The 24,513-nt window shown below is 58.9% G+C and overlaps 2 protein-coding genes across 2 annotated transcripts in view; one reads left to right on the top strand and one right to left on the bottom strand.

Annotated features, from left to right (window-relative positions):
* The window catches only part of HSD11B2 (hydroxysteroid 11-beta dehydrogenase 2), a 49,732-nt gene extending 35,175 nt beyond the window's left edge, over positions 1–14,557 (top strand). The window contains exons 2-5 of the mRNA XM_005290787.5: positions 8,281–8,493; positions 8,978–9,163; positions 11,433–11,570; positions 13,542–14,557. Of these exons, the coding sequence (XP_005290844.2) occupies positions 8,281–8,493; positions 8,978–9,163; positions 11,433–11,570; positions 13,542–13,903 (899 nt within the window). The 3' untranslated portion in view covers positions 13,904–14,557. The remainder of the gene's footprint in view (positions 1–8,280; positions 8,494–8,977; positions 9,164–11,432; positions 11,571–13,541) is intronic.
* A 5,217-nt stretch (positions 14,558–19,774) lies between these two features.
* The window catches only part of ATP6V0D1 (ATPase H+ transporting V0 subunit d1), an 83,956-nt gene continuing 79,217 nt past the window's right edge, over positions 19,775–24,513 (bottom strand). The window contains exons 6-8 of the mRNA XM_065566771.1: positions 23,711–23,887; positions 22,367–22,444; positions 19,775–21,836 (exon numbers count right to left, since the gene is read on the bottom strand). Of these exons, the coding sequence (XP_065422843.1) occupies positions 21,675–21,836; positions 22,367–22,444; positions 23,711–23,887 (417 nt within the window). The 3' untranslated portion in view covers positions 19,775–21,674. The remainder of the gene's footprint in view (positions 21,837–22,366; positions 22,445–23,710; positions 23,888–24,513) is intronic.

The raw sequence follows: 24,513 nt of genomic DNA, 5'->3' as shown, positions 1-24,513 counted from the left end.
TGGAAGAGTCAGGGCCAGCTCACCGCCATTATGAAACTCTGGCAGTATGCAGGAGTTCATATTCACCACGGTGTGAAACCCCTGGTTCTCAAGAGGGTCATGCCCACGCGTCTCAGGTTAGTTTCTGAACCCTTAAAACTTAGCTGAGGCCTTGTCTCAAAGCCCCACTGGTGACTGAGAGGGAAATCTCAAGAGTTAGCCCAACTATACGATGTTAATGTAACCCTGTAACGAACGGATAAAAAGCAGGAGAGAGAGAGAGGGTCTTTGGAAAGTTGAATAGATGCAGCCCACCCAGGAGGGGTCAGGGAACAGGGCTTGGGCCCCTGGCCATGACTTATGAAAATCCTGGGAAGATGCAAGGAGACTGGAGAAAGCAAATACTATGTACAAACAGCTCTGAGTAAAGGACAGCAAGGCCACATCCAGACGCCAGAGCCAATGTGGGCAGAGCTCTACGGGCGTAGCTAGACCAGCATGGCCCCCTAGTGAGGAGGCAGAGAACGCTGACAGCAGTGGCGTGCCATCAGTGCAGGACTGGCTGTGCCTGCAGCCCCCGGACACGCATGGAGGACGTTTTGTTCTACAAAATGGTGTCCTCTGTACAACATAACCACCCATGCACCGTACCTGCCACATCACATCACAGGGCCAATGTCATTTTGCATGCAAGTGAAAAATTGCAGGCCTGACCAAAAACGTGTCAGAGGCACGGAGGGTGAGATAATCTCTTTTTATTGGACCAACTTTCGAGCTTACGCAGAGCTCTTCTTTAGGTCTGGGCAAGATCCTACCTCACCCAGCTCGTCTTTCTAGTATCCTGGGCCAACATGGCTACAACCCCGCTGCATTATAAAACCGGCACGACGCACCCCGGGCGCCAGGCAGAGTAACACACCTCCCTGAATGGAGGAAGCTGTGCTGACAGAAGCACTGTTCTGTTGCCTTCTCCCTGGGGGGGTTTGGTGGCATAAGTGGGGGGGGGGGTCACACCCCTGCCCAATGTAGTTATGCTAAAGATTGCCTGATGTGTTGTGTGAAGAGCAAAAGACAAATGTAGGAAGAAGGAGCCACCCAGGCGCATGGGGGTCTGAATGACCTACACCATGCACAGCCCAATTCCATCTACCCCGCTGCTCTGGGGGGGCAATGAATATAAAACACAGGGAGTGCCCGGAGAGGGCTCTCGCTGTTTAAAGGGACACGACGCAATTACCAGACACTGCCCCCATCCGTGCAACCTTCCTTCAGCTCCCCTGGGCACACGCATTCGGACACGACCTGTAATGCCCTGCTCACGGGGTGGCGTTTTTACAGTCGGGAAACAAGGTTGCTGGTGCTAACTGAATGAGCCACTGTTCGGTATTCCACCTTCCCGGGGTCATTCGGTGCATGGCCCTGTGCATTATTTCATGCCCCTCCGCCCCCCAAACCCTGCGCTAAAGATGGAGTATCATTGCCGGGGGGGGGGGGGGGGGTGTTCTCAAATGCACTCGTTACTGTAGTAGCTGAATATCTTCCCAACACTCAGCCTCCGTTCCCCGTCTGTAAAATGGAATAATCCCGCTCTGCTTTACAGAGACAGGCACATGCTTCAAGTGGGCCACCGGTTTTGGGTGCCTATACAGCTGGGGGCTCACATGCAGCACTCGGCACTCCTGAGAATCAGGCCCTAGACGTCTCTGGTTGGCACCCTAGTGGTCACATCAGCCAGGGAGCCGCTGGCAGAATCAGGGCCAGAACCCAGCACGCGTGGGGCCCGAGCCCGAAGGGATGTTTTCTTAAGGTATTTGCTGCCCCGTTCACTGCATGCTTTCAGCTGCTGTAGCGACTGAGGACAACAAGCTCCCTTCTCAATCCTGCCTCCTGCCCTGGCCGTCCTGGGCAGGGAGCGAGGGGGCTGGTTAACGGGCAGGGAGTTAAGTGGGGGCTCCCTGGGCATGCGTTCTGTGTCCTCCGGAATGCATGGGAGTGGGGTGGGGAGGGAAGGGTGGGTTGAGTACTGGGGGGCGGGGGGGGCGTGTTCCCCACAGCCTGAGTGAGTGGATGGGCCGGGTGGGGTTACATACCCAGCAGGGGGTGACAGCAGTGGGTTGGTGCATACTCCTCCATGTGTGGATAGGGAGCGGAGGATGGTGCGCACCCCATGGCCAGTGTGACAGTAGGGCCTGGGGGCTGTCTTGGGGAGGAGCTGATATTTGCACAAGTACGTGAGTGGGTGTGTGCGCCGTGTACACCTTTGGCGTGCAGGGCTGGGATGAGGCGGGGGCGGGGTGTGTGTGCGTGGGAGCGTGCAGACTGCATTACAAGAGCTGTGATCCTTGGCCAGGTCCCGCTCCTGTTAATGGTTAATGTTGCCAGCCAGCGGTGCACAGCCTCCCGCCAGGAGCTATCAGCCCTGCCATCAGCACTGAGAACACACTGTACCGCGGTGGGATTGTTTGTTTTCATTCCTTTCTCTCCTCCCCGGGACATGATACCTGCAGGTGCACAGAGCGCTAAGCGGCCCCACGGGATCGCTGCTCTGCACTGCTATAATCTTCCCCAGTGCTAGGCTCCGCTAGCCCCTTGCTGCCGCCTGCCACGCACCGGCCCCCGCCTGGGCCTCGGCTCAGCCCTGTTCCAGCCAGTCCCCTCCCAGCGCCCCACGGGGTCGCCCCTCTGCCGGGCCAGGCTGCTTTGAGCTGCGGGAGTGCGGGCAGTTCTCTGGGCCTGCCCCCTGTGCTAGCCCACTCCCCGGGGCAGGCCGGGCCTCCAGCGGGCAGAGCCGCGCTGCAGCTCAAAGCTACCCCAGGAGGCTGTGCTGGTCGGTAACGCCTGGTCATACCCACATGGGGAAGAGAGTTAGAACACACCCCCCCCCCACACACACACACGCAATACCCTGCACCCCCTGATCCCCGGCAGCTCCCTCAGACGCTGGCTCTTGTGTGAGAGCCAGAGCCGGACACAAGACAATCCCTGGCCCAGCAGAATCAGCCGTGGGGCTGGCCAGCGGGGCCTGGGCCTGGCTCCAGCGTCGTACCCCTAACTGACCCCCGCTGCTGCCCCGCAGCTCCCTCTGCACGGGGCCCCGGAGCACACCGAGCCATTGTCCTGCCTGGCACTGGGCAGCCTTAGACGGTGCTGGGGGGGGGGGGGGGGGGCTCTGGTGCTGGGGTCCTGCCCGGGTCGGGGGAGCCTTTGCTTTCTCGGGGCTGTGAGGGGGGGCGTGTGGCTGGAGCAGGCAGGGCTGGGATGTGGTGTTAGGCTTTCCTGCTCTTCTTGGGCCTCTCGCCTGGCGTCCCCTCCTTCCCCCAGCACAGCCTGGAGGCACAGGGAGACCAGGGCGAGTCACTCCTCACCCCGGGGTGGTGCGTCTACACTGCAAGGGCTCTGCGCTGGTGCTGCCCCATTGGTGCAATCCCGCGTTCTGGCCTGCCCTTGGGCTCTGCTCCTGTTTTAAATCCCCTGGGGCCTGCTCTGCCCCCGGTAGGGTGACCAGATGTCCCGATTTTTAGAGGGACAGTCCTGATTTTTGGGTCTTTTTCTTATATAGTCTCCTATATTGCCCCTCCCCCCCCCCGTTCCGATTTTTCACACTTGCTCTCTGGTCCCCCTAGCCCTCAGCAGGGGAGTGCGTTGGGGGCCCAGAACTGCCCAGGCCAGCCCGGTGTTCACCATTGCAGACTGAGCGTTTCCTGCCCCGGGGGCTCAGAGCGCGTGGACGGAAAGGAGATCCTTATTGCTGAGCAGTCCCTGCCCTCCCCCAGCACCCAAGACACCCTGTCCCTGCTCTGCGGCACCCTGGCTCCTTGGAGAGCAGGTGTCCGTCCTACTGGCTAAGGAATTGTTGGGAAAGGGGGTGGGGGGCGTGGTTGTACTTGACTCACTTGCTGGTATAACGTCCGTCAGCTCCCAGCAGTGCTGCGGTTTGCATTGTCCTACAGGCAGGGTGCCCTGTCCGGGAGAGCGCAGTCAGAGCCTTTGCTAAGGGACAGTGGGGATGGAGGGGGCTGAGTGGAGCCCCACATTAGTCTTCCGTCATCCTTGATATGACAAGCCAGAAAATAAAGGTTCCTGAATCATGCTTAGCAAGGGGGGGGGCTTGTTCAAAGGACAAGCCCCTCATCCTGTGCCACCCTCTGTCCCTGTGCAGCCCCGGGGGCCGCAGCCACCTGTCTGCCCTGCTGCGTGCTGCCAGCGGGAGGGGCTGCAGCTTGGCCCCAGAAGAGTGAATCCTGGTGCAAGCATCTGAGGCCACCTCTTCTCCCTCCACTGCTGCCTGGCTGGCACAGCACTGAAGGCCCTACATAAACAGTGGCTGTTGACTTTAGTGACGGTCTCTGCAGCGGCCTGGTGGGTTTCAAATCAAAGTGAAGATGACGGAGATTCCAGCAGTTCTCGCTCATCTTTGCATCACACTTCGGAGACACAACGTGCTGAAAGGGTGCTAACCGCTTACTCTACCTGGAGCACTAGCGTGGCTAGAGTTAATTGAGTGTTTCCATGCGCACCGGTCTCAGCGGTCACCGGTCAGGTAGACATTGGCCAGGCCTGGGCTCTGCCCAACGGGGAGTTTTTCCGGGAAGTCTGATTTCCGAGAGGGATCCAAGACACCTTGCTGGGCCAATCGAATGGAAGGGAGCGATTCTTGACCAGCCTCAGCCCCAGAAGGACCGGGGCTGGGACGCTGGAGTATGGCAGGAGAAGAGCCCTCCCCGGGGCTGGTTTGATGGGGTAGGAGGGCTTGAAAATTGCAGTTGGTGAGTGTTAATGTGCTGCGAACAGCGTCTACGCTCTTAGTAACAGTCCCTCAGGCTCTGGCCGCTGCTGCGTGAATGCGACTGTCTGGAGTGCACTGGCCGCTTCCCAGGGAGGGGGCCAGCTGGAAGGGATGCCCTGTTTGGTTTTGCATTGCTAGATGGGAGAGTTTAAACCTCACAGATGCCACGTGGCCAGAGAATTGCTGGGCTGCGCTTGCACGCCGCCCTGTCTGAAGAACACGGAGAACCCTGAGAAAGGTGTGGCTTGAGTTTGTCCTCACAAGGCGCCTTTGCTGCTACCGCCCAGCGAGGAGGCAGGGCCGGGCGGGGCGGTGGCTGAACCGGGGCAGGTGACTCCTGTGTGTTTGCGTTGTTCTGATACAGTCGTTAATTCCGTTCTTGCAGCTTGTTAGTTGTGTGTGAATTCTGGCCCGTACACCTATAGGGAAGCATGTGTTTCAGTGGGTGGTGTTGGATTGGAGCCTGTGGCCTGGTTTACACTGGCAGCGATCCCAGCGCTCTAAAAACCCACCTCCACGAGGGGTGCAGCTCCCAGCGCCGGGGCACTGTCTACACTAGCACTTCACAGCACTGAAACTTGCTGCGCTCAGGGTTTTTTTTTTTTTCACCCCCCTGAGCGAGAAAGTTGCAGCGCTGTAAAGTGGCCGTGTTGACAAGCTTTAGTCTTCCCCTTTTTAGCCCAAGATGTTAGCCAATATTCAGGTCCTTGCTGGTTGTTTTTGTTAAGAGGAGACATTGATGATGAAGTCAGGTGTTTCTGTGATGCAATCCTGTTTACTGACAAAGAACATGGAAAGTCCTGTTTGACTTCTGCTGTGCTCAGTGCTAAGAGCACGACCCTGTGAGAAAGCTGAGACAGAGAGCTTTTTGGGCAGTGTGCTTTCTGGAAAGAGGCTTGGATTTGTGAACAAGGAAGCTCTTGAAGCTTCCTTGGGTTTCTCTGGGCCCTCTCCTCTTTTCTGCTGTTTCTGTTTAGCACACACATACAGCTCCACCAAACCATACACAGCCCCTTGTGTTTGCAGTAAGACCCCTGGGAAAACCCCTCAGATTGCATGGCTCGACTCCTACTCCAGTTTCGCCACACTGACTTGTGATTTGGGCAGTGGCTTCTACTGTTTCAGCTATCACTAAACAAAGGGACATTTAACTGCTCTCCCATTTAGTCCACCAGTTTCAAACTACTTTGCTGCTGCTCACAGATCAAAGACACATTTCCTGGGAGCCACCCAACCGCCCGCATAACAGTTTCTTATGGAGAATGCCTACCATGGACTGGATATGTGGAACTGTCTAAAATGTACTTATCGTACCTGCTACTGGATAATACCTGTGCACCAAGCCTCAGCCCACAGCACATGGCACAAACCCAGCAGTGCAGAGGCCTTCTTTCCAGTGGGAGCGGTCATGGCCACCCAAATCCAGCACGCACAGGCGCCGGTCTGTCCGTCCCGGCTCCCTCACCTCCCCACAAGCGGTTGGGCCTGCTTTAGGCTCAACAACGAGGTTCAGGAACAAACAAGCCTGGCCCCTCTCCTCCTGCAGTGCAGGCTGGGGCACACTGGTGAGGCAGCACGCGGCAGACGCTGCTGTCCGGGCCGTACCTGGTCTGGGACTAAGCCGAGGACGTCAGCCTCCAGGGCTATCAGTAGGGCACCTGCCACCACCTGAACGTCATCCGCTCCAAATGCACACAGCTTTCCCAGGGCCTGCAGTATCAGTCCCAACCTCCTGCTGCCCGTCTACACCGTCCCACCATGCCCTGGAGCCAAGCCCTGCTCCGACTCTACCTTCCCCCCTAATCTTCCCCTCCGATCTCATCAGCAGACAAGCAGCAAGGGAGGAGGCCCCCGTCCCATGAGGACGTGACCTTGGCACAGAGATTTATTAGGTCACTCAGCTGCTGTTTTTACCTCACGGAGGAGGAACAAAACACTCATTTATCTCCAAACCCATCACCGAGCACAGCTCTAAAAATAGCCCCAGATAAACACACCCTAGATCATTCAGACTGCCAGCCGAGAGTGGGAAGGCTCAGGGGCCAGCCGGATGATACCGCCGGTCAGATCTAGCACCCTGTCCCGGGCTGGCTCCTGCTGGCACCACATTCCCCACTCAGCACTGCCAGTGCCAGGCATTCAACACTCAGAGGTTGGCTACAAAGTCAGGCGGGTTTAAAAATGTGGACATTTGGGATTCTTTTAATTCATCATCTGGCTTTTCAAGTCACATTTTCACACAACCACGAGGGCTAGAAACTTTCATTAAAAAAAAAAAAAAACAGTCGCTCACATAATCACCTGACTCCAGAAGCTGGGGCTTTGTGACATGTGCCAAATCTCACAAGACTAGCAATGAAAGTCAGCAACACTTCCTTTAGCTTTAGCGTTGCCAGTGTAGACTAGCCCTAAGTCCTTAATTAAGGCCAAGTCTACACTGCAGGCTTCTGCCAGAAGAGCTGTGTTGGTTGGGGTGCGAAGAGATCTGAGTCCTGATCAGCAAAAGCCCAGAGTATAAATGGAGCTAGACTGGGAAATTGCCCTTTTATGGGTATAGCTTTGCCACTGTAGTTGCATTCGCAGCAGGAGTGCTTTGCCAGCACCACGTACCAGCACTCGCACGCCGCGGGAGCGCTCCTAGCCACGGGGGACACACAAACACCTGGAACGTCTCGAGTAGCATTTCCAGTTGTGCTACTTCTCTCAAGTTAACCCAGGACCAGAAACTCTATCTAGACACCCCGTCTGAGGCCCATGAAAGCAGTGGGGTCTCTGGGGTGCGTCGTACGTTGGTTTAATAACATCCCTGCCCCACGCTGGCTGCCAAATCTCACAGCTGGCTCCCAGGCACTGCTGGCACTCCGCCGGGAGCTGCTGCTGGGCTCCAGGCAGTGCTGCCCAATGGCTGGATGAACAGACGGGGAGCCAGGCACCTGGCTCTGGACCGTGTGGTGCCATTCTTTGCTGTAATTAATGGGGAGTTCTGCTTAACAGCTAGGGACCCCCTCTGCCCCTCAATCACCAGCTCCCTATGACAACCTGGCAAGTCACTGGGCCTAGGCAGAATGACACTTACCCACCTTTCGAAGGCCCTTTGAATGGTTCTCATGAAAGATTTTATTGTTGCTACGAAATCCCCATGAAGTAGATCCTGCCCCCCTACCCACAAGGCGCACAGGTGCCGCTCCAGCAGAGGATCTCTGTGCACACGTCCCCCTCTGGGCCAGATCCTCGGCTGTGCCCGGTGGGGAGTGAGAGGGCAAGATGGCTTAGCTACCTTTCCTCTAGGTGTAGGGGGAGGACGTGTTGTCGATCTAGCTGTCATGGCTTCACCCCACCCCCAAACTCCCCGACACAGATAATCCTGGCTGCCCTTTCAAGGCATCTTCCCGGGGGGTACGCCCGTCCCTGTTTCCTGGAGCTCAGGACGTGGCGGCTGCAGCCGGGCCGGGTTGTAGGCAGCGGGTAGTGCCTGGCACCCTGGCTCTCTCTAAGTCTTCTCTGGGCTCTTGCAGGGTGCGATTCCGGGTTTGGAAAGCAGGCCGCGTGCCACTTGGATTCCATGGGCTTTAAGGTGTTTGCGAGCGTGCTGGACCTGCAGAGCGCTGGCGCCAAGGAGCTCCGGCAGCGCTGCTCGCCGAGCCTCACGCTGCTGCAGATGGACCTGACCAAACCGGAAGATATCCGGAAAGCCCAGCAGCTCGTCCAGCCCCAGACGGCAAGGACAGGTAGGAGCCCTGGCAGAACGCCGGCGGCAGCCCGTCGCGAGACGCCCCACTCGGTGCCCTCAGCCTGTGGAGCAGGGCCCCAGACCGGCCCCTTCTGGTTACGCTGCTCAGGCTGCACCCACGGCCTCCCACCACGATCCGCGCGGGAGGCTGGTGTTTGTTTCTCCCCCTCCTTCCTGGCCGTGGCTATGCCCCCAACTCAGCTCTCCCCTCACCCTTGGGCTCCAGCTGCAGCTTGGCAGGTGCCTGGAAATGATCTATGCCTGGCTCTGAACCGCTGTCCCCTCCTGACCTGGGGAGCACTCTCTGGGGGGAGGGGATCGCTCACGGATCATGGTGGGTCCCCTCCCTGCCTCAGGGTAGAACTGAGCTCCCTAAGCAGCTCCGATCGGCGCGGGCATTCGAACGGGGGGTCGCGTCAGGCCGTGCCGGTCCCGTGCCTACATCCCGCTGACGCTCGCTTTCTCCGGGCCCCTCCCCGCAGGACTCTGGGGTTTGGTGAACAACGCGGGCTTCGACGACACCATCGCTGACGCCGAGCTCTCCCCGCTCTGCAAATTCCGCACCTGCATGGACGTGAACTTCTTCGGCACGCTTGAGCTCACCAAAGCGCTGCTGCCCCTGCTCCGCTCCGCCCGGGGCAGGATTGTGACCGTCAGCAGCCCGGCAGGTAAAAACCCGGTCCCCACCTGGTGGGGAAAAAGTGGGGCTGGGTGGGAACGGAGCCACAGGGCCTCATAAGAGCGGCCATACTGGGTCAGCCCAATGGTGCAGCTAGCCCTGTATCCGGTCTTCCGACAGTGACCAAAGCCAGGTGCTTCCGAGCGAATGAACAGAACAGGCAGTTGGTGAACGATCCATCCCGTCGTCCACACCCAGCGTCTGGCAGACAGAGGTTTCATAGGAGCTGTAGTTGGTTGCCTGATGTCCAGGGCTTAAATTCTCATAGAGCCTTTCCCAAAGCCGCTCCCCCCCCCCCCCCCCCCCCCGCCCACACACACAGAGCCAACATGCTATGAAAACTCCATCGGGCTTGGAAATATTTACCGGAGCTCTGCTCTGGACAGCTTCGGCTGAATGTAACTTCTGCCCATGTCCCTGTTCTCTATGGGCCAGACACCCCAGCCAGACTTCATCTGCCATGAAGCACAACAGCCATGTGACTAACGATGCACCATCCCACCCACAAGAGAGTATGGGAGATGTAGTCCGACCCAGGGAGCCTGGCTGATAAAGAACAGGCGCACGAGTTGCCCGCACTACAACTCCCATGAGGCACCACGTTGGAATTGAAATATTTTGGTTTTCAGCCCAAATATTTTGGATTTGGATTTTTTTTTCTCCCAAAAGTTGAAATGTGCCATGTATTTCCCCCAATCCACCCCCGGGGACTTGGCTATCAGCCTACGGGCCAAAAGCAGGAGTTATCCCATAGAATAGCCCTGAACAGAAACCAAACAGGCACCGTTCTCCTAGCTGCCTGGGAGGCAGATTTGATGGTGAGTTTCTCCGTAGGGTCCCAGTATTTTTCACACTGGCCTCAGCTAGTAGATATCAAGCCCAGTTTGCCCCGATCCCCAATAATGTATGTTTTATCTGACACCTGTGGCCTAGGGTTACCAACTTTCTAATTGCACAAAACCGAACACCCTAGCCCCTCCCCTTCCCTGAGGCCACGCCCCCTATTCACTACATTCCCCCTCCCTCAGTGGCTCGCTCTCCTCCACCCTCACTCACTTTCACTGGGCTGGGGCAGGAGGTTGGGGTGCAGAGGGGGTGAGGGCTCTAACTGGGAGTACAGGCTCTGGAGTGGGGACGGGGAGGAGGGGTTCAGGCTGCGGGAGGGGGCTCCGGCTGAGGGTGCTGGCTCTGGGGTGGGGACGGGGAGGAGGGGTTTGGGGTGTAGGAGGGGGCTCTGGGTTTGCGGGGGCTGGGGCAGGGCTTAACTCAGACGGCTCCTGGTGGGGGGCCTAAGGCAGGCTTCCTGCCTGTCCTGACTCCGCGCTGCGCCCTGGAAGCAGCCAGCAGTTCTGGCTCCTAGGCGGAGGCACGGCAGGCGGCTCTGCACGCTGCTCTCATCCACAGGCACCGCCCCTGCAGCTCCCATTGGCCCCGTTCCAGCCCCCACCCCCAGCCTAGGAGCCAGGACAGGGTGGGACTAGCCTGCCTAACCCTGCAGCACCACCGACTGGACTGTTAACGGCCTGGTCGGCGGTGCTGACCGGAGCCGCCAGGGTCCCTTTTCGTCCGGGTGTTCCAGTCGAAAACTGGCCACCTGGTCACCCTCCTGTGGCCGCAGCATCTGAGCATGCCGAGTAGCAAACACAACGAAGAGTCCAGCAAGGGGGCTAGCTGCCTCCTTCATGCCCAGAAAGCTGCTGAATGGTTTTATTTTTGTTGCTCCCTTGTCCCCAGCTGCCATTATGAGGTTTGCATCTTGTTCTGAAGGCAGAGCTCCAAGCGTTGGGGTCGGTCTCTCCCCCTGGAGGCAGGTCTGTAGCCTTGTGCTGCTTGCCAAAAAGTTCCCACACGTCTCCCCCTGGAGGCAGGCGGGTCCATCCTCTCTGGGGAATGGAGCTGTTCTGAGAGCTGGCGCCCTGGGCAGGTGGCGTGGCTTTAGATAACTTGCTCCAAAGCCCCGGAGGTCTTTAGGGAGGAGAAGTGACCTCCTGACACTCGCCCATTGTTCTAGCCGGAAGCCAGTGGGGGCTGCAGTGCCGGGGCTGAGGCACTCTCAGCTGGAGGGGGAGTGAGGACTCAAACTCGGGTCTCGGCTGTGACAGTCCCGAGTTTCATCCCGTGGCTCTTGGAGAGGCCGTGCCGATCTGTGTGCCCAGCTGTGCTGTGTGGAAGTGCTGGACCACACAGGCCCGGGCCCCAGGCGTTCGGATACGGTTGTGCCCCCGCAGTAATGGCCCGTGTGTTTTCTTCTCCCCAAGGCGACATGCCGTACCCTTGTTTAGCAGCGTACGGCGCCTCGAAAGCTGCCCTCACCCTCCTCATGGACACATTCCGCAGCGAGCTGGAGCCCTGGGGGGTCAAAGTGAGCGTGATCCTACCCGGCTACTTCAAAACTGGTAAGAGCCCCTCGCCTGCCAGCCGGGCCGTGCTGGGGGGACACGTGGTGCGTTGGGCAGGTTGTCACAAGGGTGCGTGTCTCAGGGAACGCCGCGCACGCCCGGCTCCCGAAAACCTGCTGCGTGAGAAGACGCCCAGTCCCAGCTGGCCCCCCGAATGTTTACTGAGCATTTCACAGCCGTTGTTAACTAAAGCCTCTGTCTGTACAGGAGAGGAGAAAAGGACCAGCCGCGTCCGCCTCTCGCTAAAGGTCAGATCACGGAGAGATTGCTCCAGATCACTCCAGGCACGGCCGGGCCTAGAACCCTGAACTCTCTAATGGCACAGCCCCAGCTGTCATTTGCTTCCCTTTTGGGAGCTCTGTGTACTGCGCGGTGCTGTCTGATTGCCCAGACCCTAAGGGGGAGGCTGCCAGAATGTCCCCCTCGTGGCCACAGTAAGAACACCGGGAGCTGCTGGGTGCGATGCTGAGCCTCTCTAGAACGTCTGGCCTTAGCTGTCCCTTGGCCGCACCTCGCTCTTTTCTGGTCCTGTGCTAACCATCCCTCCAGCCCCGGTCACGGCAGTTCCTCTGCTCTGAACTATCTGCACGTTGGCCACAGAAGTGCCCAGAACGGAGCCCCACATTCCAGGTGTGTTCGCACCCCGGGTTAGAGAGGAGCATTTCTCTGGTGTGGGGGGAGACCTGCCAGCTGGTCGCTCCCCGGAGCTGTACAGAGCGGGGCTGCATTGACACGAGTTCCGACCACAACTGCACCGAGCTTTTTCTGCTCCACTCCCGGGGAGAGCACCAGGGACAGATTTTGCTATTCGAACCCCAGCCAGTCCAAACGTGGGGGGCAGGTCAGCAGGGGAGACGGGACGTTAATATCGTGGAACTAACTTAGCTGGCTGCTCCTTCCCTGGCCGTGGGGTGTCTCTCTGGGCCAGAGATCTTGTCCTCGCTCTGTTTCGATGGGGCACTAAGCAGCCTTCTGGCTCCTGGATGAAGTGGTGCTTTCGCTCTGCAATACCCTGTCTAATTTACTCTCCCCAAGTCTCAGCAGTTCTGCTTCCAGGGCGGATCTAGGCTTGGGGTTATTTTCCCCAGCTCTTTAGCAATCTTTTTGCTGGTTGACTCTCACTTTACCTGCCAGCCGCGTGTCTCGTCTCTCTGGGGCCTGCTGTTGGATTTCACTGATGTTAGCAACTCCTGTCACTTTAGTGTCATCATCTGCACGTGTCGTCCGTGTGCTATTTGCCTCGCCCTGTCATTATGCTGCTGTTACTTAACAGTTATTGTATAAGAGCAACGGTGGGCAGGGACTGTCCCGGAAAAAACGGAAACCCCACAATCCACAACTCACAGCTAGATCAAAGAGAGCAAGGGCAGCGAGATACGTTCCTGGGGAAATGTCAGCCGGAGGTAGGGCTGCACGCTGGGTGCCACTAGTTACTTTTAAAAATCCGTGCACTGCATTGCCCAAAGGAGGAGTGTGGGCTTGGCCGCACATGGAGCTGTTCTGGAGTGGCTGTTCTACTGTAAATTCACACCCCATCTTAGTCCGGAATAAGGTTCCTGTGTAGACGAACCCTTACGTGGCCATAAGGTGCATGCCGAGGCAGCATGCGGGGGACACGGAGATAGTGGAGAATCCAGGACTGAGGATGAGGGCTGAAGGCAGCTCAGAAGTGAGGGTGGCACCCCCCTGCTCCACAACAGCTTTGTGACCCGCTTTTGGGTCAGGCCCCCCATGGTTACAACACTGTGAAATTTCGGGTGTAGACACTGAAACCGTGACATTGACTAATTTTAAATTCCTATGACCATGAAGTTGACCAAACTGGACCGTGACCCCACGGCTGGGAGGAGGGACGGCTCCCTAGGTTTGCTAGCCACGGCCGCCCTGGCTGGAGGAGGGAGGTGCTGCGCTCTCTGCATTCCCCGGGGCAGCAGGGACTAGGGCTTAAGGATGTTTGGTTCGTTCTAGGTACGAGTTGCGACCCTGCCTACTGGCATGAGAAGAAGGAACAGCTCCTGGCCAGCCTGCCCGCCGACCTGCTGCAGGCCTACGGGGAGGAGTACATCCATGAGATCAACAAGCAGTTTGTGAAATTTATGAAGACTGCAAATGAGGATTTGAGTTCAGTGGTGAACAGCATCACCGACGCCCTCATCGCCGCCAGTCCGGCGGCACGCTATTACCCGGGGGTGGGCATGTGGCTCATTTACTTCATCCACCACTATCTGCCCTCCATCATCAGAGACCTCTTCCTGAAAACTTTCTTCATCAACCAAAAACTGCCCAGGGCCCTGCAGCCAAAGCAACAGAACGGCCTCAAGCACGAATGACCCTGGCCCGCAGGCTGGGGGGAGCAGGAAGGCGCCCGGAGCTATTATAAAGCAGGGACAGGGTGGAGGGAGTCTTCTCGCTTTATAGTCCTAGGCACAAACCTCGGTAAAACCAAGAGCGCGTGCGCACGACGCAGCCGCCGCATTGTTCTTGGGGGCCGGGCAGGGATAATCGCACTCACCAATCAAATTGCTTTCTCTGAATCAAACGGCTGCAGATCGATTTCCTACTGTGTAAGAATCAAAGTGCTCTAGAGATCTCGGTTTGTATTATTTTTCTAACGGTGTGTGTCTCTCATGACGAGGCCGCTGGCGATACGCGGACTAACGGCTGGGTCATCGGCCCCTCCCCCTGTCCTGTACCTCAGTGATTTTTCTCAGCTGAGTGAATTTTTCTTTGCTGCTGCTGGGATGTGAGTGTTAACCTCTCCACTGGCTCTTGACTGGCTCAAGGGTGGTGGCTTTTACCTGTCAATGGATCAAACCTGTGTCTGCCTCTCTGTGCAGCTCTTCACACTCCAGCCCAGGACCTGGTGCTCCTCGACGTCAGCCGGGACTGCGGTGGCCAAGTCTTGAGCAGACGCTCTACAGCTCTTCTCACAGGATGAATTATGTGATTGTCACTTTTTAAATAAACCGGTTATTTGTATTTCAGCTAAACCCTTGAGGTCTCGCTCTCTCCGGGCGGGAGGCGGTGGGGCCTCCTCAGGGAAGTCCACGCCCAGAGGTGTTGGAAATGGTCATTAAGTCCATCTCCCGCCCAGTGCAGGATTGGGCCCTACCAGCCTTGGAAGGGGGAGGAAAGTCTTTGGGTGATGGCAGCCCTGCAGGGGTGCAGCTCGCCTGCTGACGATGCTGTTTTCTGTTGTGTGTGTCGGGTTCTTTGCAAATTGGTGTGTGGGTGTGTGTGGGTGGCCCTGTGATTGTTGTGTTGATGCTCCAGCGTTTGGCACATCCACCCGTTTGTCGGTCTGCCGGCCAGGGCAGTGGTTGTGGGTCTCCGCGGTGGGGGGGGTGGGCAGTATACAGGGGTGAGTGTGTGTGTCCAGGTTTGTGGCTGCTATGGGACGCGTTGCAGTGTGGGCAGGCCAGCCAGTGCCCATTTAGCCAGGGAGCCGGGATCATTAGCTCTGCCAAACCATCTCCAGGACACTTGCCCACAGCATTGGCATGTGGTGGCACATGTGAGCAGGTGCTGCTGCGGGGACAGCCCGACTGTGAGATGGGCTTAGTGGGATGCACAGGCCCTAGGGAGGGGCACCCCACTGACAGGATAGGGAGCTTGTGAGGTAGGGGGCATGCCCCAGTCTGAGCACAGCTGGGGCAGCCCAGCCCCTCTCCCTGAGGCACGGGGTGATGGCGTCAGCCCGTTCAGCCCGCTGCAGGTATGCACTGCAATGGCACGGAGGAGATGCTGCTGCTTCAGCACCTGGTCCCGTCCCAGGCCCCCGCTCCACAGCTCCTCCTGGGGGGTGAGGCCGAGCGAACTCAGCACCCCCCTGGTCCTGGGACCTTTGCTGCCCCCAGGCTGCTCCCCCACATGGCGGCAGTTACCAGCCCGCCCAGTGGCACGGCTCATGCAGCCACCAGGGACTGGCGCTGGCTGGGCTAGGAGCTCTGGGACAACTCCAGGGCCCCAGCCGCCTTCCAGTCTCTAACAGGGGCAGGGCGCAGCCCCACAGCTGCCTGGGGTTGCAGAATTGCTCTGGGCCAGGCTGATCGCTCTGGAGAGCGGAACTGGTTCCCATGCCCAGCTCTGCCCTCCTGTGTGCTTGTAGCCACGGGCAGCAGAGCCTTGTTTGTCCCTCTCCCCAGGCCTGGCCTCTGTTATATGCCCCACACTCTCTGCAGACTGGCCTGGTTTGGCTAAGCCGTGATGCTAACTCCAGAAACTGAGCGCCAGAGTACTAGAGCCACCGTGCCAGGTTGATACCCTCACCCGCTCTCTCCCCCTCACCCCCACCCAGTGCGAGTCACTCACTGCAGCTGGGCTCTAGCTGCCTGCAGGCTCTTTGGGACAGGGCTTACAGCCGCCATACAAGGCCTGCAACAGGGGTAGCTGCCTGTGCTCCAAACCTGCCTGCAGCATGTGTGAATATAGAGCGAGGGGGCTGGCTGGACACGGGACCACTCCAGTGCCTGGCTCTGGGCCTGCAACCACAAGGAAGGGTTCATCTCTCACACTGAACTGGGAGCCTGGTCGATTGAACTTCAGAGCAGGGACTGTTCTAGGACTTCCAGTGCCTGTTATTACTGGAGTGACAGCCCGGGGGGCAGAAGTACCTGCTTTGCCCAGAACAGCCACAGCGCTGGCAGCAGTAGTGCCACCCCCGTGGCTGTCTCGGCTTGGCCGCCTTTCTCCTCTCCCTGCTACGCAGGGGTCCCCCTGCCCTTGTTCCTGCAGCTTGGCGGAGAGCACTCAGGGTCTGCCTCTTGTTACCCCGTGCCAGGCCCCAGGGCAAATGCTTCCAAGCCTGAAGCAAACGTGTCCCTGTCCTGACACACGTGCGCTCCCAGCACAGCCTGCTCTTTGGGGCTGTGGGCAGAGCGGCACAGGTGCTGGGAGTACCTCAGTGAGGGGATGTGCTGCTCTCATGACAGCGGCCCAGCCATGACCACAAGGCAAGCACCAGCGAGCTGCTGCCCCATGCATGCTGGTGCAGTTCAGTGCACCTGGGGCCCATGGCCCCACACTGGTCTCTGATGGTACGTCCTCCCCGACAGGCCCTGCTCCTCCCTGGGCCACAGCCCCCGATTCTCCCACTCTCAGGCCAGGCCACTAGCCTATGGCATCCTGTGAGCCAGCCGCCCTTACGCAGCAGGGTGGGCGTGGGCAGCTCACCCCTGGGGGAGCGGTGACCTAGGTGCATACAGCGCCTCGCCCCAAAGCCCTGTGGGAAATGAGACAAAGTGTGGGAGAAAAGGGTTCGCCCAGGCTAAGCAGGCTGTGGGCTCGCCTAGCCGAGTGCCAGCTGTGTTGGTAAACTTAAGAATGGCCTGGTGTCTTCAGCCCCCCCCACCCACGTGAGCACCTCTGTGTCACTCTGGTCTTCATGAGCAGCCCCCGGTGCCTTGGCTCTGCTCATTCCCCCCCCGGCACAACAGCTGGGCAGACGGAGCATCTTCCCAGCTAATGCGTCAGGCCTGGTCTCTTACCCTCCTGAGTGGCTCACCAGCAGGTGTTTCACCAGACTCCAGTTACCTTCCTACTCGCTGCCCACAGTGCTGCTGTTAAACCCAAGCCAGACCAGCCCACTGCCCATTCCACTAACCCAGTTTGGCCATCCAGTACCGAGTCCACTAATCAGGTCCTAGAGGTCCTTTGCTCCATGGCCTTCACCCAGCACTCCAGTACCCCGCCCGTGAGAGGGTGGCAGAGTGCCCAGGGTTCCTGCCCAGGCACAAGCCCAACGTGAGGTGGCTGCCTAGTGCCAGGCTGTGCCATTCTGCATCTGCCACCTAGCTAGCAGCGCCCTGCTGCAGTGCAGCAAACACTCCCTGGCCCTCCACACCCCATCAGGAGCTCTGGAAGGCAGGGCTATGTCACCCGGTGTGCACGGCGCACTCAGCACTGGCACAGCTTGAGGGCAGTCACGGCCACCAGCCATCACTCGCTCATCCGGTCTGACCTGTAGCACACAGGCAGGCCCTGTTATTTCACCCTGGATGGAGCCTGCCCAGGAACTTGCATTTGACTAAAGTGTAACTTGTTTGGCTAAAACATCTTCCAGAAAGGCGGCCGGCTGTGATGGGAAGCTTTCAAGAGCCGGCGAATCCGCCCCGTCCAGTGGCTGATCACCCCACTTCCACATTGGGGCCCCGTTTCCCATTTCAGTGGGTCTGGATCCAGCCACTAGTTCTCCAGCTGCCGTCCTCCGCTAGTGTTAAAGCACCTGGCTGGCCCCAGCCTTTTCACCACATGAAGGTACTTGTGCACTGTACGTCCATCAATCTTCCTTGTGCCGAGCTGCACCTACTGAGGGCCTCAAGGCCCTACGTTTGAGGCATTTTATTCCGCCTGCAACTCATTGGGGTGGCTCTTTTACGCACCTTCACCAGAACCCTTTTTAAAACATAGCCCAGACGTGGCTGCAGTAGCCCACGCGGTCTCACCAGTCCCGCCACTGAGGTGAAATCCTTCCCCGGCAGGGGAAAAAACAGAGTGACAGAGCCTGAGGGCTAAGTCATGAAGAGGACGCTGGGGGCCCTGGACTCATGCGGGTGTGCAGGGGGAGATGACAACAGGAGAGGCACCACCAGGAGAGGGGATGCCACTAAGAGAGCTAATTCCTGAGACGGCCAGCAGGAGGCACCACTGGTGAGCGAACCCTGTCACAGCCTTATAACGTAAAGAACAAGGATTACCACCCCGTTCTGCGTCCAACCCCCATTAAACAAGACGGCACTGCTCGCACTCCATCCCACGCACCCCTCCAATGGGGAACAGGGGATGTGCAGCAGAGACTCATCCCCCACCGCTCAGATTTTCTCTTAGGCCAGGTCTACAGTACCACTTACCTCAGTCTCCAGGCCAGCTCCAGCCGTGTTGTCGATGGCACCAGACCCCAGCCAGAGCAGCAGCGTGTGGCCGTAGCTCGGCCTGGCCTGTTCGGGTCTAGTTCTGTGTGGTTCCTTTGTAGTGCTTATGTCGTCTAGAGAGCAAGAGCCCCAGTAAGGCCAGGAGCCCAGTTGGGAATCACTGGCTACGCTCAACCCTTTGAGGACCCCCAGAGAAATGTTTCAGAGGGCAGGGCTGAGGGCCGGGAAGGGCAGGGGGCAGGCACTATCCGTAGGGGAGGAAGGCTGGGGGCCCACTTGGCTCCAGTCTCCCCAGGAAGGGGGAGGGCACTCCCCCAGGATCTGCCTCTCGCCTCTCCTCGCCAGGGGACAGCAATAGCAGCAGGCAGCCCATGCAGGGTGGAGGAAGGCGCAGGGAGGGCACCCCCCAGACTCAGCAGGACCTGGTGCCATCCCAGAGTAGAGCCAGTGAGGGGGTGCTGGGCTTGTGACTGATGTGCTGGCCCAGGCTGCAGGAGCTCCACCCCCAAGTGTCAGGCTCCTGCGTGGCCCCAGTGGGGCAGCCCAGCCCGTGACAAGGGACTAGGCCATTACTGATGTGGGAAACAGCACCGGGACCTACGGCTGCTGCCGGAGTCCTGCGGGGGGACCGCTTGGTGACGGGGGATGGGCAGGCTGGGGCCTAGGAGGAAGGGGTTTGAGAGTTAGGCCTCAGGCAAGTCACTCAGCTCTGAAATAGGGATAATCCTGCCCCAGGTGTCAGATCTGTCCAGGCAGCACCAGCCCCCGCAGGGCCATGGGGTAGCAGCAGCAGCGGTTCTGCAGCGTGGCTACCTCCCCTTGGATGGCTCCAAACACAAATTCAGACCCCGGGGAAGCTGAAGGCTTCGACCAAGCTCACCCCAGCCTGGTCCCATTCCCCACGATCCCTGGGCCCACAGCCAGGACTGAACTACCCCCTACCTGCAGCCACAGCCCTTTCGTCAGAGAAAACAGCTGCCTGGACTGGGTCCTGGGGAGGCACTCGCCCAGCCAGCCAGCATGAGCACGTGAACGGGCTGCTGTCCCATACCCGCAGGCCTGCACCGCAGGGGGAGAGCTGGCCCAGGCAACACGGGTACGCTGGTAGCAGCACTGACCCTACCCAAGGATTGCCAGGGGCTGTGATGGTCCCACAGTGAGCTGACACGTGGCTCCAAGGCCACTTCAAGCCCCCCGGGGGCAAGCAGGGGCTCAGTGAGACGCTGAGCGCTAGCCTTGCCCCGGCCATCCCAGCACAGGGCCGCCTGTCTCACCGCTGCACATGGGAAGGGCTCCTGGAGCTGCAGGCGAGAAACCAGTCGAGGCAGCATGGTGCTTCAGGCAGATATTTATTGTCACGGGGGAGGGGATCCAGGACAGCAGCAAGGCCAGGGCGTCCAGGCTGCTCTGACCAGCCTCCTACACATGCATGTGGGAGCAGCACGAAGCTGGGAAGATGCAGCCGTCTAGTGCCAGCTTGGAGCAAGCCAGCAAAACCAGGAACCACCCCCCCCCAGTCCGCTGAGCGCCCTGCTTTGGGGACAGTGCAACTCCAACAACCTTCATCTGCGGGGGCCTGACTCCAGGGAGCAGCAGAGCAGGGCCTGGGCTGCAGAGCCTGAGAAGAAGGGTGCTCTGGGGACAGGAGGGTGGAGCTCAGCACGGGCCAAGGGGGCTCTGAGCAGAGAGCAAGTGTGGGTGGGTGGTAGCTAAGGGCACCAGAAGTCACCCCCCCCCCTTGCGCAGAGCAGCAGGGACCCAAAGCCAGCAGGGAAGGCAGGAGAAGCTCAAAGCCCATGCGCCTCAGGTCTCCCACTCCCCCAATCTCAATTCCATTAACCGGCTGCAAAAACCATGTCTCTGAAGGCAGGTGCGCTCTCCAAGCCAGCCCGCCTGCGCAGGGCGATTACAGGCCGAGGCAGTTACCTGCACTGACCGCTAACACCCCCGTGTTCGTGACAGACGCCCAGCAGGGGTGGGATGGGGTTTGGCAGCTTCCCAGAAAGCCCTGGCCCAGAAAGAGGAACAGGTCACTTCAAGAGCCTTCTGGATCCCTTTGAATGACCATCTTACCACCTGGGCAGAGAGCTGCCAGCCCAGCCCCTGCCCCCAGAGCCTGGGAATGGGCCTGCAGTTGTTATGGGGACCCGTGCTCCTAACCATGGAGCAGTGGGGCGTGGTGCCTGCTCACTGCACACACGGACGTGTCACTGCAGTTTGTATAGGAAGCAGGGGGCTGCTCCCGGGATATAGGCAGCCGGCCTGGCAGAACAGCCGGCTCAGAGCCCCCAGGAATGGACAGAGGCCAGGGGCTCCCAGAAGAGGAGTGGCAGCTGGTGGGGACCCTGGGGGAGCCACGGGGTTGGGGGCGCAGGCTGGCTAGCACCCACACACAGCAGTAGGCACGTACCGCCCCCACAGCCACTGCAGGGCCAACTTCGCTCGATACCTGTTCCCAGGTTGCGGGCAGGTTAGCAAGAATCTTTCTGGGGCAAAGACATTTGCTGGCCAGGTCCCCCCTTCGGTGGCTGGCCTGCCTCAGCACCAGCAGGTCCCCGGGAAGCAAGTGCTGCCTGGCGACAGGGGGATGGACAGTCACTGTGTGCTGCTCAGAGCCCTGCAATAGCCAGCAGGAACCTCCGCTCCTGCCTCAGCTCTTTGGACAAGGGCGGCTCGGCTTTCTGCCCTCCAAGGAGTCAGACAAGATGATGCAGGAATTACACAGCAGCATCCGCTACGCTAAGGGAGGCAAGAGAAACACTCACATGAAGCTTCTGCGGGACAATACTTACTGGAGCTAGACTGCTCGAGTCTCAGCCTTGGTAAAGGGGACATTTAAACTCAGGCAACACATGTCTAATGAGTCACTCGAGAGCAAGGAGTTAATGGCTGAGAGATGCCAGTTCCCTCAGAGATCAGCACTGGCTCGCTCAGTGAAGCGCACACAGCTGATCAGTACAGTGACACAGGTACAATTATAATACATGGACTGGAGCCCTCCTGCTACATGGCTGCACAGGCCTAGCGCCTGTCCCAGGCCCCGCTGGCCCCTCACAGCACACAGAACTCACGCAAACAACGGCAGCTCCGGAACAACAGTGTCCAGTTTCCATCCGAGCCAGTTCCAGAGAGGTGCCGTCCCCGGAGCGAGGACTAGTGATCATTCGAATGTACTGGGGGGGGAAGGACAGTTCCACTGGGCTCCACCCGGCAGCAGGAGGGCCGAGGGCGGTTAGAAGATGGGGATGTAGTTGTCGATCTTGGCGCGGTGCCGCTGCGCGATGCACTCGGCAATCCACACGATGTTGCGACACTCCTGCTCCTTCAGCTTGACGAAGGCGTAGAAAACCCCGAAGTGGAACTGGTTGAGGAAAGCCAGCTTGTTCAGCTTCACCTTCGAGAGCAAAGAGCACGGGTCACGGCCTGCAGCACTGCCCCTCCCAGCAGCAGGCCACCCCCCTCAGAGACCCCCATTCCCAGCCCCACAGCTCCGGAGAACGGGGCTCCTGGGGTGAATGGCCCCAGCCAGAGTGGAGCTCCTGTTGCAACCAGCAGTGCAAGCTCAGTGCCTGTGCGGAGTCCGTAGGAGAAGCCTGACCTCGAGCACCAGCTCCCAGCTCAAGCGGGGCAGGAGGGTGGCGTGGGGGGAGGAGAACAGGGACATACCCACCAGGTTTGGGTTACCGCTGTGTCTTTCCGGGGAAGCCCCAAGAGCCCTTTGCAAGCTTCATTGTTGCTCCCTAGGTTCTACGGCGAATCACCTGGCAGGGAGCTAGGGACGGGGAAGGTGGCACGGCCCAGAACATCTGAGCCAGTAGCCCCGCCCCCACCGTGTGACCGCCACTCTGCTTGCAGATGGTCTGGAGACTTCCGCTAAGCGCTGCAGAAGCTCCCACGGCTCAGCACCGAGCGTCCTTCCCTCACCTCATGCTCGAAAAAACGGTCCTCCAGGGTTTTGTCTCCAGGGTTGCTGCCGGCTCCTTCGAACAGCAGTTTGTATTCCTATGGCAAGAGGAAGGGGTCAAGGAACACAAAGCAAGAACCCGGCTCAGCATCGTCCCTCCCTGCAGAACGCTCATACATCAGCCAACCCCCATGGGTTGGCCGGGGGGGGGGGGGGAGGTGTCCTCTTTCCCACCCTGCAGAGAGGAGCTAAGCTAAGTGCCAGCTCCAGACAGAAACCCTTTCATCCCGGGCAATTTCTCACAGCAGCCTGCACCACAGACGGCAAGAAACAACGGTCAGAAGTGAAACAGACTTGTCCCTCCACCAGGCTGACAGCAGCAGCATTGGGCTGGCTCCCGGAGGAAGGCCAGGATTCTCTGCAGCAAGCACTGATGATTTACCACCCACTTACATTATTTGGAAATAGGGCACTTAATCTGGAGTGAGAGCGTCCACACAGGCTTGCACTGAAACTACAGGTGTCAATGACAGCAGATTTGGGGCCTGGTTTGCGTGTAGACAAGTGCAAATATGGAACGGATTTCATTGCTCTGGTTCCGACAGGAATTAATTCAGGACAGTTCTCTGGTCTATGTTATGCAGGAGGTCACATTAGATGAAGCCAGTGGTCCCTTCTGGCTGTGGAGTCTATGAATAAACCAGGGCTGCCCTGTGTGGGCATTCGCTGGTTTAAACCCGGCTCTTGGAGCGTTTACAGGTGCAAGCTAACCCATGCACATCAGGGCACACCACCAGTTGCACCTTTCGGTAAACCAGTGCAGTGCGTGTTGAGACAAGCCCTTGGCTACAGATGCCTGCCGTGGGGTGCATCATTCTAGAGGAGACGGGTCTCCATCCTCAGGCTCCCATCAGGTTTCCAGGCACTCGCCATACAGCATTCTAACGCTAGGGTCCAGTCATAAGGCGGGGGGTGTCCCTTCAGCCACCACCTCCACGAGTGCCCCCCTATTGCTCCGTGACCCCAGCCAAGTCTGGGAGAACAGCCTGGATAGAGACATGGGGGCTCAGAACTGGGTCCGAATGCCCCTGTGCAGCAGATGACTCAGGTTCTTCAACAGAGGAAAAAAAATATAAATAGCACCTTGTATCCCACCCTGCAACCGGCACGGCACCGAGGGAGCCCGGTCCAGCCCTCTCTCAGCCAAAGGAAGCGTTGCTGTGACAAGAGTCCCTGCCAGACGAATCCTGAAACGCACCAGGGTATCCCGCCCCCATCCCCCTTCTCCGTGCACGTGGTGCCACAAACTCGCCGATCAATCCGCGGAGAGCGGTCAGCTCCCGGGACCCGCCGCTGGTACTTACCGGGTAGTAGTCTGCTACTGTTTTGACTTGCTCGTAGTCATCTGCTCTGGCTAGCTGGGCCAGCCCCTCAGGGTAGAGCTTCCCGCAGTGAGGGAACAGCTTGGCTCGGTCCTCTTTGGAGAGCTCCGTGCCAAACGAGTTAATGGTGATGATGAAGGCTCTCCTGTCAGCTTCAAACTAAGAGACCAACACATGGCATTAGGCAGTGCTGTGCCCGTCCCCCTTGTAAAGCGCAAACCTTCAGCTGGGAGTTGGCAAATACAGCGGTCAAGCCGCAGGCTGATGAATGGAGCAAGGCCAGGCCAGTGATATAAAGAGCAAATCCAGCTTCGTTAGGGCACAACCCAGTCACAGTTCTGCCACCCTTGGCAGGGCCAGGCTACACAGCCTGTGGCACAAGTCTGGCACACGTGGCCAGAGCCCCCCAGCCAGCTGCCGTTTGCGGGGCAGAATGCCGGGTGCCAGAGGAGAGTCACCGTTCCTACTGAGGAGCCGGGCTGAGGAGCGCTCGGGAACTGGGAGCGATGGTCTGAAAACCTGGGGACCACGTCTCGACTAATCGGTTTGGTCTCTGTGCTAGCAAATGAACTGCTTGTCCCACCTGCTGCACTCGGGTGCCGCACGCAGTCACTGCCCCAGGGTCGATTTTCTAAAGCCCGGCACAGATTTGTGCAGAATCCCGGTTCAGATTCCGGCTCCTTGGCACTCGTGTGCAATAGTCATAGGGAACGAGGCTGAACTGGTGGAGACAGCCTTGCAAGAGGCCCAGCGTTGCACTCTATTGCTAGGAGTTCGCAACGGAG

The sequence above is a fragment of the Chrysemys picta genome, chromosome 14 (assembly GCF_011386835.1).
Source record: "Chrysemys picta bellii isolate R12L10 chromosome 14, ASM1138683v2, whole genome shotgun sequence".
Taxonomy (NCBI): Eukaryota; Metazoa; Chordata; order Testudines; family Emydidae; genus Chrysemys; species Chrysemys picta.
Note: the sequence above shows the minus strand (reverse complement) of the source record. Positions and strands in the feature narration are given on the sequence as shown.